Source organism: Ursus maritimus, unplaced genomic scaffold (assembly GCF_017311325.1).
Source record: "Ursus maritimus isolate PB19 unplaced genomic scaffold, ASM1731132v1 scaffold_23, whole genome shotgun sequence".
Classification (NCBI taxonomy): domain Eukaryota; kingdom Metazoa; phylum Chordata; class Mammalia; order Carnivora; family Ursidae; genus Ursus; species Ursus maritimus.
The window spans coordinates 2,657,630-2,672,267 of NW_024424786.1; the positions used below are offsets into that span (position 1 = coordinate 2,657,630).

General features: G+C 37.7%; 1 protein-coding gene across 4 annotated transcripts in view; it reads right to left on the bottom strand.

The window, feature by feature from the left end:
* The window catches only part of BTBD10 (BTB domain containing 10), a 74,235-nt gene extending 60,262 nt beyond the window's left edge, over positions 1-13,973 (bottom strand). Inside the window, exon 1 of one of the 4 annotated variants that reach the window (XM_008711958.2) lies at positions 13,533-13,973. In XM_008711958.2, coding sequence (XP_008710180.1) covers positions 13,533-13,723 — 191 coding nt within the window. In that variant the 5' untranslated portion in view covers positions 13,724-13,973. Of the gene's footprint in view, positions 1-12,939; positions 13,147-13,532 lie in introns of those variants that run through there. The other 3 variants (XM_040638838.1, XM_008711960.2, XM_008711961.2) reach the window with 3 other exon arrangements.
* Positions 13,974-14,638: the final 665 nt, after the last annotated feature.

The following is a 14,638-nucleotide window of genomic DNA, read 5'->3' on the forward strand; positions in this document are numbered from 1 at the left end:
TATCCAAGCTTAAAATTTTTAAATTTTACTCTTTTGAAGAGAAAAGCCTCCCTGGTACATAACGAATTACCACAAACCCAACGGCTTACAACAACACACATATTTTCTGTTTCTGTTGGTCAGGAATCTCGCATAGTTTAGCTCAGTCCTCTGCAAGGCCACAATGAAGGTGCCGACCATGACTAGATCTTCATATGGAGGCTCAACTAGAGAAGGATGTACTTCCAAGCTTACTGAGATTGTCACAATTCATGTCCTCATGGTTGTAAGATTCAAAACTAATGATGGAGAGATAGTGAACATGCTAGCAAAATGGAGTTTGATGCAATGTAATTAGGAAGCATATCATTACCTTTAATATATTCTTTTAGTTAAAAGGAAATCACAAATTCTGCTCAGGCTCAGGAGCAGGGGATTACACAAAGGCATGAACTCCAGCAGGCAGGGATGACAGGAACTACCTTAGGGTCTGTCGGCCATATTGTCCAATACATTCTATCCATGTATTACACTAAAACCTTAAGATTCTGCTCAGCCCTTGTTCTAATTATACATACCACTATACTAACACACACATACACGCAAGATGCATACATCTCTTTTCTCTCCTTGACTTCACAGATTTGTCACAGCAAAAACCTAGAATCAATCTAAATGTTCATCAAAAACAAATTGGTTAGGGACACCTGGGTGGCTCATCAGTTAAGAGTCCAATTCTTGGTTTAGGCTCAGGTCATGATCTCATGGGTGGTGAGATCGAGCCCTACACTCAGAGGGGAGTCTGCTTGAAGATTCTCTCCCTTTGCCCCTTTCCACACTCTCTCTCAAAAAAAAAAAAAAAAAAAAAAACTCCTTAAAAAAAATTCGTTAAAAATCTGCACAATATCATGCAACCAGTAAAAATGAGATAGTACGTACACTAATAAAGACAACATTCCAAGATATATTGTTACACTGAAGAGCAAGGTACAAATGTGCATTATGTGTTCCGATATTTTTTTTTTAAAGATTATTTATTTATTTGACAGAGATAGAGACAGCCAGCGAGAGAGGGAACACAAGCAGGGGGAGTGGGAGAGGAAGAAGCAGGCTTCCAGTGGAGGAGCCTGATGTGGGGCTCGATCCCAGAACGCCGGGATCACGCCCTGAGCTGAAGGCAGATGCTTAACGACTAAGCCACCCAGGCGCCCCGTATTCCAATATTTTTAAAAATATATACACAAACAGGACACCTGGCTGGCTCAGTCGGTAAAGCATGCAACTCTTGATCTTGAGGTTGTGAGTTCAAGTCCCATTTTGGGCATAGAACTTACTTTAAAAATAAATAAACTAAAATAGATATGCAAACACCCATGTGTGTACATGTTTTTAAAATGGCTACAAATACCACATAAAACTTATGACTAGTTGCCTCTACAGAAAGACTGGAATGAGACTTTTCATTGTATCCCTTATACTATTTGGATATAACACATGCTGTTTGCATAATGATAATATGGAGGGGAGAGCTACAATAAAATATTTGGAGGAAGCACTGTTACAGAAATTTCTTCCCTGTTTAATTTGACTGACTAAGCGTAGTTTTGTTTGTTTCTTACTGCTTAAATGTGGTCAATACATATTGTAGAAGAGGAAAAATAAGTTCTCAACTGGGACCCTTGTAACAAAAGACAGATTAACAGAAGAAAAGCACACAATTTATTTAATGTAAGTTTTACAAGACATGGGAGCCTTTATAAGGAAATGAAAACCCAAAGAAATGATTAAATTTGAGTGTTCTTTTTTGTTTTTATTTGATGAGTAGAAAGCTGTGGAAAGATGGAACAGGACAAAGAGTACCAGCTAAGTGCAGCAAACTGGGGGAAACTTACTAGCAAGTCCTGTTCCTCATACTCCTCTCTGTCTCTTCATCTTCAGAGCTAAGGATGCTCCTTTCCTCAGGGTAAAGGGAGGCTACCTCTCATGAGGGTTTTCTGACCTGCTTTGGGGGCAGGTCAGAAAGTCCATCCTGTCCATGCTGTTTCTCAAATTCCTTCAGCTTAAAGTATTCCATATATGCCAAGGTTCCATATTTTCAGGTAGCGTGTCCTAAACCCCATCATTATGCAGTGGTAGAATGTTTCTGCTACATGTTTCGCATTAAACTGTAAGATCCTTGAGGACAAGAACAAAGTATAATTCATATTTGTGTTCCCACAGCTTAGTACAATTTGTTTTACAAAATGTTTTAATTAAGATGAAAGAAACTGAAGGGCATTTAACACACTCCACTAGTAGAGGGAAAATACAGATTACGATTTTTGGACAGTCTTTAACTTAGTTGCTTGTCTTAAAAAAAAAGAATAGTATATAATTATATCCATGTTTCAATTATGGTAAAGAGCACCAATCATGTGAATCCCACCCTCAAAAGTGCAAAAATTCTAACAATTCAATTTCGAATGCCAATACTTGCTCTTAGGAAATACACACTAAGAAAGTGGGGTTAAAGGAGGGAAAGTATAAGAAACATCCTTGAAAACATTTTAAATAATATTATCAAATGACCCGTAAGTTTCCCCAAAATATTCCTCAAAGCTGCCTGTCAATTTCACAGAAGCCCTTTCAAGTGTCAGGGCTTGTCCTTTTCTGACTAGGGGAGGTTAAAGTAAGGCAAGTAAATAAAGTTGAGAACTTCATTCAGGATACTTTTATACTACATTATATCTGACTAAATTCTGTGTAACTAGTTCCATGATATCAAATTTAATTGATTTATGCTTTCACTCAAAATCTATTAAGTACTTAGCACCTCTTCAGGCATTTTGCTAACTGCTAGAGATACTCACGGATTTAATAAAATTGCATGGAATTCCCATTAATAGCAGGGAACTTTGTCTATTTAAAGGGCTTCCTTATCTAGTCCCACCAAAATCTAAGACTTCCAAAGTCAACTCACATTCAGCTCTTGATCTTCCAGAGGTGACCCGGAGATAAAAATCTCTGAGGTAACTAACTTTATATAAGTTCTATTCAAACTTTGCTGACTTCTTATTCAAGGCATTAACACTTCAAGAAATGTTTCATTTATTTGTTTTATCCCATTTAGATCAATAAATGTCTGAAAATCTTTCCATTATCTTACCCATTTTCTAATTACCTGCATTACATGGATAGCATTGTAAAGAATTAGATGCTGTTTATGCACTGAATTCTTAAAACTCACTAAAAGACATCATTTTTTGATATCCTAAAAAATCTTAAGTTTTGTTTTCTGTGCATATGTCCCTTTTTCCTTTTCTTTTATGACCAAATTTTGCCTTCAAAACTGGAAGCATCTTAATTGAAATAAATCACCTTGACATAAAATTTAATATAGGCAAATCTCCAATAAGCTGATGAAGTGCCTAAATCAAAGGAGATTACATTCAACTCCTAAGAACCAGCATCTAAACAAAGTCAGACTCTTAAACAATGTTTTCTTTTTTCCTCCATGACCCCTTACACAGAATTTTAAACAATGTTTTCTTTTTTTTTCTCTATGAGGCTTTTAAAATGTTACATATTTTCTTCATATAACCTTTATCATGTTGTTCCATTTTGCTCTGTTCATTATTCCCATAACCTTCTATTCCTTTCAGATTTTTGCTTATCTGCCATCAATTCAACAGTCTAGAAAAGACCCTAAGTATGATTCAAGTTCTAGACTACAGTGCTATCCAACAGAACTTTGTGTTACAATGAAAGTGTTTTATTTTTGCACTGTCAGAAAAGTAGCCATTAGCCATACGTGGCTATTAAGCACTTGGAATGTACCACAACTGATTTTAAGTTTCCATTTTACGTGATCTAAATTTAAAGAGCAGTGTGTGGCTAGTTAACTACTTTATATGCCAGCACAGTTAGAGGCAGAAAATCAGCGCCTCCCCCCACCAAAAGTTATTTCCTCTAAATGCTTCATTTTTAAGGAATGTGAAATTTGCCCTGAGACAAAATACTTGCACACACACATATACACACACTATTTATCTTTGTGTCTTAATATTACAGGTAGTGTTCAACTTAATATAAAAATTATTTTCTTATATTCAGAGATAATTAAGGCTTATTTCAAAAACTAAAAGTCAGTTGTACTGGTATATAAATAGACAAACCAACAGAAGAGAATAAAAGGTCCAGAAATAGATCCCTAAAACATAAGAAAATTTGATATACCATAAAGAAGTAGTTTCTTGAATCACTTGAGGAAAAGACAGACACTAATAAGTGGTATCGGGACAAATGGATAAACAAACATTTGTGAAAACATAAAATTGAATCCATACCTCACAAATACTAGGATAAGCTCCAAAAAAATCAGCTATCTAAATGTAAAAATTGAAATCACACAATATTACAAAAAGCAGCAGAAATAACAAAACTTAAATACTTTTTCTATATAAAGAACTCTTAAAAGAGAAAAAAAAAAAGATAGCGCCCACCCTCCAAAACTGAGGATACACAAAAGACATGGGAAATTCTCAGAAAAATAAAGGCAAATGGCCTTAAACCTATGAAAAGTACGTTTAACCTAACTCATAAGAGAAATGCAAGGTAACACTTCCAATTTTGACCACATACTCTGTTGGTGAGACTGGAGAAACAGATATTCTCTGCATTCTCATACACTGCTAATGAAAAACAATGATATAACCTCCAAGGAGAGTAATTTTGCAATATCTAAATTATACAAATGTTTACCAGCCCCACTTGTAAGAATCTATCCTGAAGATACAACTCCACAAATACTATTCAAAATATTCAAAATATATTCACTGTGGCCTTATCTGTAACGGCAAAAGACTAAAAACAATCTGAATGTGTATCAGCAAAGGCTAACTGAATAAAATGTGGTACATCTACACAATGAAACACTAAGCATCTATAAAAAAGAATAAGGGAGGGGCGTCTGGGTGGCTCAGTCCACTAAGCATTTGGCTCTTGATTTCAGTTTAGGTCATGGTCTCAGGGTCATCAAAGTGAGCCCTGCCTCAGGCTCCAAGCTGGGCGTGGAGCCTGCTTAGTAAGATTCTTTCTCTCCCCCTCTCCCCCTGCCACGGCCATCCCCCCTTACTGGTGCACGCTCTCTCTAACAAAACAAAACAAACACAGAATAAGGGAGATCCCCACGTACAATTATGGATTAATATCCAAGATATATTGTTAGGTGGGGGGAAAAAACGAGTGAAGAACAAGTAGTACACAGTTTGTTACCTTTCTGAATAAATATAAATATACATACAGTCATAAATAGAAATATACATATATTTATTTTTGCAAGAAGAATTCTACAAAGATAAACAAGACACTACTAGAAATGGTTACCTAAAGGGGCAAGATGGGAATGGGGTGAAAGCATACAGATGTAAGCAAAACTTTTGAGTGTTCTTTCTACATAGTTTTGATATTTGAACCACGTATTTATATATTTTAAATAAATAACTAAAAGGCCTACTACTACCATGTTCTAAAATGCACCATTTAATGCTTCTTTGGTTTTATTTAAATAAACGGTAGATGTCCATTATAAATGTAATTGCAGATTTAGTAGCAATAAAAAGGATTGCCATGTCACTCAAATTCATTCACCTCTTATTAAATACCTCTGTCTAGAATAGTAAGTAATAACCAAGACAGATCAAAATGGGTTCTTGGAAGAAAAAGATGAAGCCATCCTCCTTGGGGAAGTTTATCAGATCGGTGGTAGATTAAATATGTTTCAGCATTAAGTGAACTCCAGCAAAATATTTAGTGAGATTTTTCGAGTAGGATTGAGGCACAAGGTCTTCTAGATGTAACTAATTCAGGGAAACTTGGATAATAAGTTGGATTCTCATATATATTACCTATGTTAATCCACATATCAATCCTGTAAGACATAAGAGGTGCCTTTTTAAAAAAATTGAGAAATTGGTTTAGGCTTAAAGGGATTATGTTATTTGCCTAACATCATATAGCAAATAAACAAGCCAAGACACCGATACACATCTCCGTATTCAAAATCAGTGTTTTTTCCACCATACTATACAGTCTCTCAAATTTAATACATAACAAATCAAAATGCTATACCCGGAAAATAAAACTATTAGTGGTAGCATTTCAAATCACTAAGAGAAAGATAGCTGGATTATAGAGAGATTCAAGGTTAGATAGGTTCTAAAAAAAATTAACTGCTTCTAACTATTTGAGCAGATCCTTTCCTTCATGTTTTATCTCTCCCAAATTCCACACTAAAAATTTCACAGTACAACATAAAACCATTAAAAAAAAAAAAATCAAGGAGAAAATACAAGTGAATAATTACCTAACTCTCAAAATAAGGAAAGAATTTCTAAGCCTCAAATCAAAGAAAAACACCATCAAGACAAAGACTGCTAGTCTTGAGAAAAAGGAATGTGCTGCCAGACAATTTACGCTAACATTCTCAACAAAAACTGGTGAAAACTTCATTAGAGATCAGAATTAGGGCTGTACACAGGCTTCAAGAAGCATTAGGTTAGACTACATAAAAATTCAAATAAAATATAAATGAAAAACTAGAAGAAGTTTTACAATACAAAATAAAGAATTAAAATCTTAAATATTTAAGAATATTTATATATCCACATTAAAATACCTCAACACTATGGGCAAAGTTCATGAACTAGCAATTTACAAAAAAAATATGAGTGGCCAAAAAAGGGGAAAAGCAGAAATATTCAACCTCAGTAGTAATATAAGAAACCCAAGTTAAATCTGAGATGTTTAACCTATCAAATTGCACAAAGGTTGGCTGGTTGGTTGGTTGGTTTTAATGACAACCAATGATGGCTAAAGTATAGAGAAAACGGCTACTCATGTTTGTGGGAACATAAATCATAAAACTTGCAGGGTATCATACACTTTGGCACAAGAACCCCTACTTTTAACTTTATCCTAACAAGTATGTTCATCAAAGCATTTATGATGATAGAAGGGGAGGGAAAAGAGGAAAGAAATGTTAATTTTAAATCTATGTATCTATCATTCAAATTTTCTTTTAATTTCTCAAAATAAAATTGAGGTCACTATATACAGAATGATCCCAATTTGGGGGGGGGGGAAGGGAGGGAGGAGGGGGTGGAAGCAATTATCATTGGGCCATGGGATTACAGTGCCATTTTCTTCCTTACTCTTTGCTAAATGTCCCAAATTGCATGCAATGCATTATACTTTTATAGTCAAAAAGAAATTACTCCAAAAAATATACTTTTATTAGTAATTTTCAAAGTACTCATTGTAAAACAATTTCAAAACCAACAAGTGTTCAAGACTGCTGTTAAATTTCATTCACTGATATTTGAAAGCAATGATGAAAGATGTCACACCACTTTTCTTCTAAGATATGATACTTTCTCCCTTAATGTTGTGTTCAACTAACTTAACAGCTGCATATATATACATGTATATAAATAATGTATATATACTGTCATACCAGTATTAGATATATACTACACAAATACACAAAAAATGGAAATGAAAAAGGGATTACTTTAAATATATATAAATTATATATATATATATTTATATAAAATGGAAGTTCTATTTATTCCTTCAAATAGCAAAACAAATAAGTTTTCCACACACTCCCAGAACTACATACAGTCCACTAGGGAGATAACTGAAATAAACCACTCAGAATCAGGAGACTTGCAGATCTGTATTCTATGCTCAGCTTCCCCACTACCAGCCAATAACTTCTATCAAAAATCAGGTAAGGGGGTTTAATCTGCTCTTCAAAAAATTAGAGTATTAATGATTTAAAGTACTTTGCGTATTATGGTTTTATAATTCCACTACTTTCTAATGACTCGACATTCTTTCTCAAAAGAGAAATTCAGGCAATTTGGAATACTCAATAAGAAGGAAAACAACAGTGCCCCACAGTTACCATCTTACAGGAACTTCTTTAAGAAAACTCTAAATTAACAAATGAGGAACCAAAAGGACAGAGCAGACTGTGTTGTTTGCTCTCTAGATGTGAAAAAAAATCAAATTCAATCTTGCATTGCATAAAGCACACTGCCCTGAATGAAATAATTACCTTTAAAATACTACAGCACTATTTGTATGATCATTCAAGAATAAGAAAATTATAAAAATACTTTGTTGCACAATTTTGCACCTGAGCTCTCAGATTCACATTCTTAGGTATCTGAACTTTAAAGCTTATTTTTAAGGTGAGATTTAATGTAGTCTACAAATAGAAAACATAGGATAATTTTCTACTCACCTGCTATAGCAGTAACAGTCAAAAAACAAAAGGGAAACAATCCAAATTAATAAAAATAATTTTATATTTAGAAGTAAATAACAGTATCCCAATAGGTGATTTTTAAAATGTGAAACCATCTCTCCAATGTATTCTCCCTTCCCTTTTTGCTACTACTCTACCTGGCATTCAAATTACATAGAATACCAGCTATCAGTCAATGGATTCCAACATGAAAAGCAGAAAAAGAAAGCTTTCTATTGTTCAATGTTGACTAGAATAAAGAAAAAGAAAAAGAAAAAAACCTTTTTAATTCCTAGTGGAAGAGTCATATGGCAAGGCTGTAAATAGCCATTTGAACTTGTTTCCCCTCCAAAAGAGATAACTGGATGTAAAAGTCAATTTACCTAAAGAATGTATTTCAAGATCATAGGCTATTTTCTGAGCATAAACACAGAACAAAGTGCTAATAAGTGATATTCAATTTACTATTTACAGAGCACGTTTACATATTTTATTTTATTTCATTCTCAAACTCATGACAATTGTGCTCTCTCCACTTTTCATGTAAGGAAACAAAGGCTCGTAGATGTTAAGTAATCTCATAGAGCTAACACCTGGCTTTAAATACAGATCTAAATGATCCCAAATAAGGTATTACAAGCAGAGAAGTATGTTTACAATTCAAAATAAACTCAGAAAAGTGTTATTCATACTTTCTAATCAAATACTTCAATCACTGATTCACTGACTCTCATCCCCAACCAAATACTAAATGTTAATTTCAATTTGTGACCAAAAATATTAATAGATAATTCATTTCAACTATAAAGACAAAAATCATAGCAAGTGCCAGATATTTTACATTTTCAAACAGAAAATATAAACTAGTAATTAAGGGCAAAGAAAGATGCATTGATTGGCAAAGATATCTTTCAGCATCTTACTGATCTTTAGCAATCTACTGTGACGTAAGGTCACGTATTCCACATAAAATCTTTCTTCTTTTATGATCAAGTTCATACTATTTCAAGTACTCAGCTCACTATATTGCCATTACCTATGACTAACATTTACTAACCTCTTAATCCTCTCCCAGGGAAGATCTCTGAATTCTGATTGCCTTCCATCTCCGTGCTCTAGATTGCTACCTGCTTAGCAAGGAAGTGTGTTTCAAGGAAAGTAAACCAGACCAAGCCATAGGAGGAAAAATGCAACGTGAGCCTGAACCCTAACAAACATTCTATCCAAAAGGAGAAAAAAAATCTTAAAATAATTCTTCCTCCATTAACGAACACCTATAATTACCCCTTCCTCCTTTACTGTGGGTTCATAACCAACAAAGAAACAAAATACAGGAGTCAAATAAAGATAAAAATACAGCTAAAACCAGGGCCCAAAAAAGCTTCCTATTACTTCAAACGTAAATTAAACTTACTTAGATTTGTAGATATTCCATTTCCTCTTCCCTCATAGAGCCCAGCCTGCTCAGATAAATCTACCTTACAGAAAAATAGAGAATGTATATCCTAAGAACTGAGATTTCCAAAAACAGAACAAGAAGGCACTGAGCAAAAACACACTGAATCCCTTCTCCTCACTTCACCTAATGCTTTCTTGGGAAGGCAATTTAGGGGGTAAAAAAAGGGGGAAAGCTACTTCAAAGAGTTACTTTACAAGTCATGGTAGAAACATCGGGAGGGAAAAATGATGTTTCCCCCTTCAACAAACAATCTCCACAAGTATACAACAGATTCTTCAGAATGTTTTTAAAACTCTCACAAACATAATACGTATGTTTCACTTCCTATACTAGAGAGAAGAGGAGGGATTGGATGAAGAGATAACAGACTAGTTTGACCTGAGAAGACTGGGTTAAAAGGGAGAAAATCAAGTCTGCAAACTACTGAAAAACCAATAATCTCTGTAGTCTTTGTATGAGTCATGGTAAATTTAGCTGTAAGAGGTAGAGCTCTTTGTAAAATTGCACAGTAGATGAAAGGGTACTTCACCATTTTATCATCCTTTTCAAAACTCTCTCCCTCACCTAGCCTCCTCTCTTACCCTCATCCCCTGCAAAGACTCCCCACCTTGCCTTCAATATGCCTAAGGTCCACTTCTTTCTTGGTCTGACCTCTAAACTTCCATTCCCCTCAAACTAAATATGAATCAGATTATGTGATTAAAGTATTTCCCACTAATGGGTAAATGTGCTTTAATCCATGGAGTTCAAGTCTACAAATATCACTAAGCTCTGCTATGTGTAATGCACTGTGTTTAGTCAAAGTAACTATTCTTACAAGAAAAACTAGTTAAATCAATTTTTTAACATACAATGTAAAGAAGAGGAGCATAAGTGCCTGCTTCACATCACACTCTCCCCACCCCATTTCTTTCTATCCCTATACACCTTCCCCTCACCCCATCTGCCAGGAACAAAACCCAAGAAACTAATACTGCTTCCAGTAAAAGTCAATGACTGGGAAGACAATGTGGGATGGCAGAGCAACCAATAAACATTCAGAAATATAGATGAGTTATAGAGGGTCTCCTGAATTTAATTTCATGTATTAATTGCAAGTATAGTAAAGGGCCTCTCGGTGAATCAATTTCCTTACAAGATACCTATAAATTAGCTTTGCTCAGAACCCTTAGTTATTAAACCATAAATCTGAAGTTTCTTCTTCCATTGTTTCCAAAGTTAAAACATTTAAAAAGTACCAATTCCATTTGCCGTACTGTACTTCAAGGCTATTAAATTTGGCTATTAAACTTATCTACTGTTTTCAATTTGGCATTTTTCTCAAATCTTCCTAGGTTTGAAATTCCAAACTAATTGGCATATTTGCTTTAAATCTTTTTTTTTCAGTTGTAAAATTTATTCATTCTGACCTATAACAGAGGTCCAAAACTGGAAAGCAGGATACAACTACTGACAGGCGTGGGTTTGACTGGGCCACATTAAGTTATTCTTAATTGCTTTAAGTAGTTGTCAATATTTTTAACAATCAAGAGACTGAAAGTAAAAATCTAGATTTCCTGTGTTCTATTAAGAAGGCTGAAAACTGGGCCCACATTCATGTATGGCACTAATAGGTGGATCTGATAACTGGATGTCCCTCTAAGATGAAGCATATTCCTATGAAAGGTGCGTATTTTCCAGCTCACTCACACACTTCACCAAGTCACCTAAACGTAAAAAAACCACAAAGCAGATCTTGCTGGTTTGCAACTTAATAGTTAAGAAAAATTTTTCACAAGGCTTAGAAGAAAGGGTAAGAAAGAAAAAAATTCAGACTGGTGAAGAGTGACATAAAGGTAAAAAGCCCATCTGAAAGCTATTCTGGGAGAAAAAAAAAAAGGTGAAAGAACTCAAAAACACTGAGACACTAAAACCCTTCCTGATTGAGCACTATGTTAACTCCATGGTTCCCCGCTCCATGCTTCAGATTCTCCCCTCTTAACTTTCTTTATATATAACAGCAGCAGATAGGTCATAAACTCTGAGAAATTTTGAGAAATTTATCAAACATTTACACCTTCAAAAATAATTCTCACGCAGTTTTTAAGTCTTAATCACATCAAATCCTATCCCAAGTATTTTCTACTGCTTTCCACTTTACATTCAAGTGACAACTGCAGTCCTCATTTTCAAGACGGGGACTTCAGTCCTAGGTCTCTCCAGCACAGAAACTTTTTTGGCCCTTACAGTTGCATTCCTCATTAGACCTCTTATTCCAATCTCTACAGTCTATTCCATTCAAAATTTATCCTAATTTATCCCCTCTCTACAAATTCTTGGTCAAATCTGTGTGTGGAGAATGGGGGATGCCTAATTGTCCAAATGAAATCAATATACTGGGCTGCTTCATTGAGATTAATTTAAATAAAAAGCATGAAGACTCTTAAAGATTAAGAAATTTTAAAATAATTTTTATATGCTAAATGCACAAAGAGACAAGTGAGGCTCTAGCTTTAGCAAGTGTGGACTAGGGACTTTTCATCATGGACTCTAAATACTAACAACTACTGTACCAAACGTACGAGACCCAGGGATGGTCTCCTTGCCCCCACACTAACAAATTACCAAATGAGGTCTCCCTGCACCCCGTTAACGAGGAAGAAGGGTGTTAGTGGACTTGCATCTGAAGAAGAAAAAAACAGGCAGCTTCTCTATGCAGGTTTTGGGAAAACAAAGCTTTACCATACGTGATACTGTTAACAGCATAAAACCACGCAGCACATTGCTGGACTCTCACTCCTCTTCACCCAAAGGGAGACTACCTGCTACTCTATCCCCTATTGTGATGCGCCCTCCTGAGGATGTCGCTACGTTAGCCCAGCGGTGACAGAAAAAGGGGCGGGGCACGGGGTTGCTCAGCCCTGAGAAGGAGGGATGAGGAGGGTATCGCCTTCTTCCCCGGGGAAAGGCCTCGGGACTCCCAACCCAAAAACAGCACCCCGAAAACCCAAGTCCCATCCTTGCCTCTCCGAATAGGGTGCCAGCTGCCGGAGCCCAGAGCCCCACCCACAGTCTCCTAGCAGGGTCTGGGACGCCCAGACCACCGCCACAGCAGCCGGGCGCTCAAGCCCAGATTCGCCCTCCGCCCCCTTCCTCCTTCACCCAGCCAAGCCCAGCCTCCGGCACCGCCCCCACCGAGTTCCCCAGCTGAGTCCAGTCACCCTCGAACCTGCAGTCCCTCTTGAGTGTCCACGGAGGGCCTAGGCAAAGGCGGGGGCCAGGGACACCTCCGCTTCCTCCTCAATTGGATCCCTCCGGAGGTGTCTGCGGCGGCGGCCACTCAGGCGGCTGCAGCTAGCAGAGCCGCCCCGGCAGGTTACAGGCCGGCTCTTAAGCCTCTTCTCGCGAGAGCCCGGAGTCCGAAGAGGCGAGGCTAGCTGTGTTCTCGCGAGAATGGCGGCTCAACGCCCGGGAGTGGGCGGGGCGCCGAGGGTGTGGGCAATTGAGGGAGCGGCAGTTTGGGGTGGGCTTTGTGCCTGGGGGCTGGGGTCGCAGAGTGCCGGGCGCCTGCCCTCAGAGACGTTAGCCTGGGGTTGAAGGCGAGCCTCAAGTCTGAGAGGCTGCGAGCATAGTTACCCCCACACCTTTGAGTCCCACGTTTTCCTTCGACTTCCTGTCACCGTTAGAAAAAAACGGACCGCGTCTCCTGCCCAGAGTTAGAGAAATAGCTCTGGGACCCCGAATGCTTCGGAAAAACGTTTCCCTCAATTGAGCAAACTCCGAAATAGCCACTGCGGGCTCAGCTGGCGGATATTAACCCACCTGGGCCCGTGAAAGGCGGTCGTCCGGAGGCCCGGTGTCCGCGGCTGTTTGTTTTTAAAAGCTGGCTTGGCGGGAACCGGGGTGCCAGCTGAAACTCCTGCAGTTGGGCCGCCTATCCCACGTCGAGAGGAATCTGGGTCGCATGTTGCTCCTGTGGGCAGAAGGTCGCCAATTGACAGAGTTTCAGTCATCCAACTTCACTGAGCCTACCGCGTGTCAAACGCTGGACGATCCACACCGGGCGGGGGGCGGGGCGGTAATAAAAGAGGCGGTGTCCGCTCTCCAAGCTCACGCCGCGGGGGCAAGACCAGCCCGAAAATGTAAACCCACTGTACTGTGATGAAAACCGGGTTGCTCGCAGTGAGCTGCGGGAGCAGAGAGGGAGCTCTGCCTGCCATGTTGAGGAAAGCCTCCACCAGGGAGTGACATTGGAGCAGAATCTTGAAGGATGAGTAAGAGTTCCCCAGTTTTGAGAAGAGTAGGAGGGGCGTTGCAAGCAGAGGACGCAAAGAGGAAGAGGACCTGGTTTGAGTAATATGGTATGAAAACAGATCTTGCGGAAAGAACTTTGTTGAAAAACTTGTAATCATTGTTTATTTCGGAAGAGAAGGAAACTCCTAGTCTCTCACGTGTGATCACCGAAGTGTTTTCCAAACCCAGGTTTATGCTAACGAGGTGAGTTTTGCTGCACAAACAGGATAGTGACTATCCTCTTCCTCGTCTAAGTACACTCACGTATCAGAGACGTAAGGGAAACAAAGGTTTTTATCAGACTATGCCAAATTATTATTGCCAACATTCTGCTAAATTGGAAATTCCCAATAATCTTTGAGGATTTCTAAGAGCGATCTAACAGAACTTTTGTAATACAAGAACTCTCAGGGAGAAACTTCAGAAGAATCCTCAGGCAACGAAACAACAACAAAAACTTCACCAATCTTCATTTATCGTCAAGATTTTCTTCTGTAAGCTAAGATCAAAGGAGGTAATTCTACAGTCCAAATTTAGGTGTAGAGAGTTCTGTCAAACAGGAATCATTTCCCTATATCAAAACAGAATCTATGATTTCCTACAGAAAGGCTCTGGTAGTCTATAGTTTCCACCAA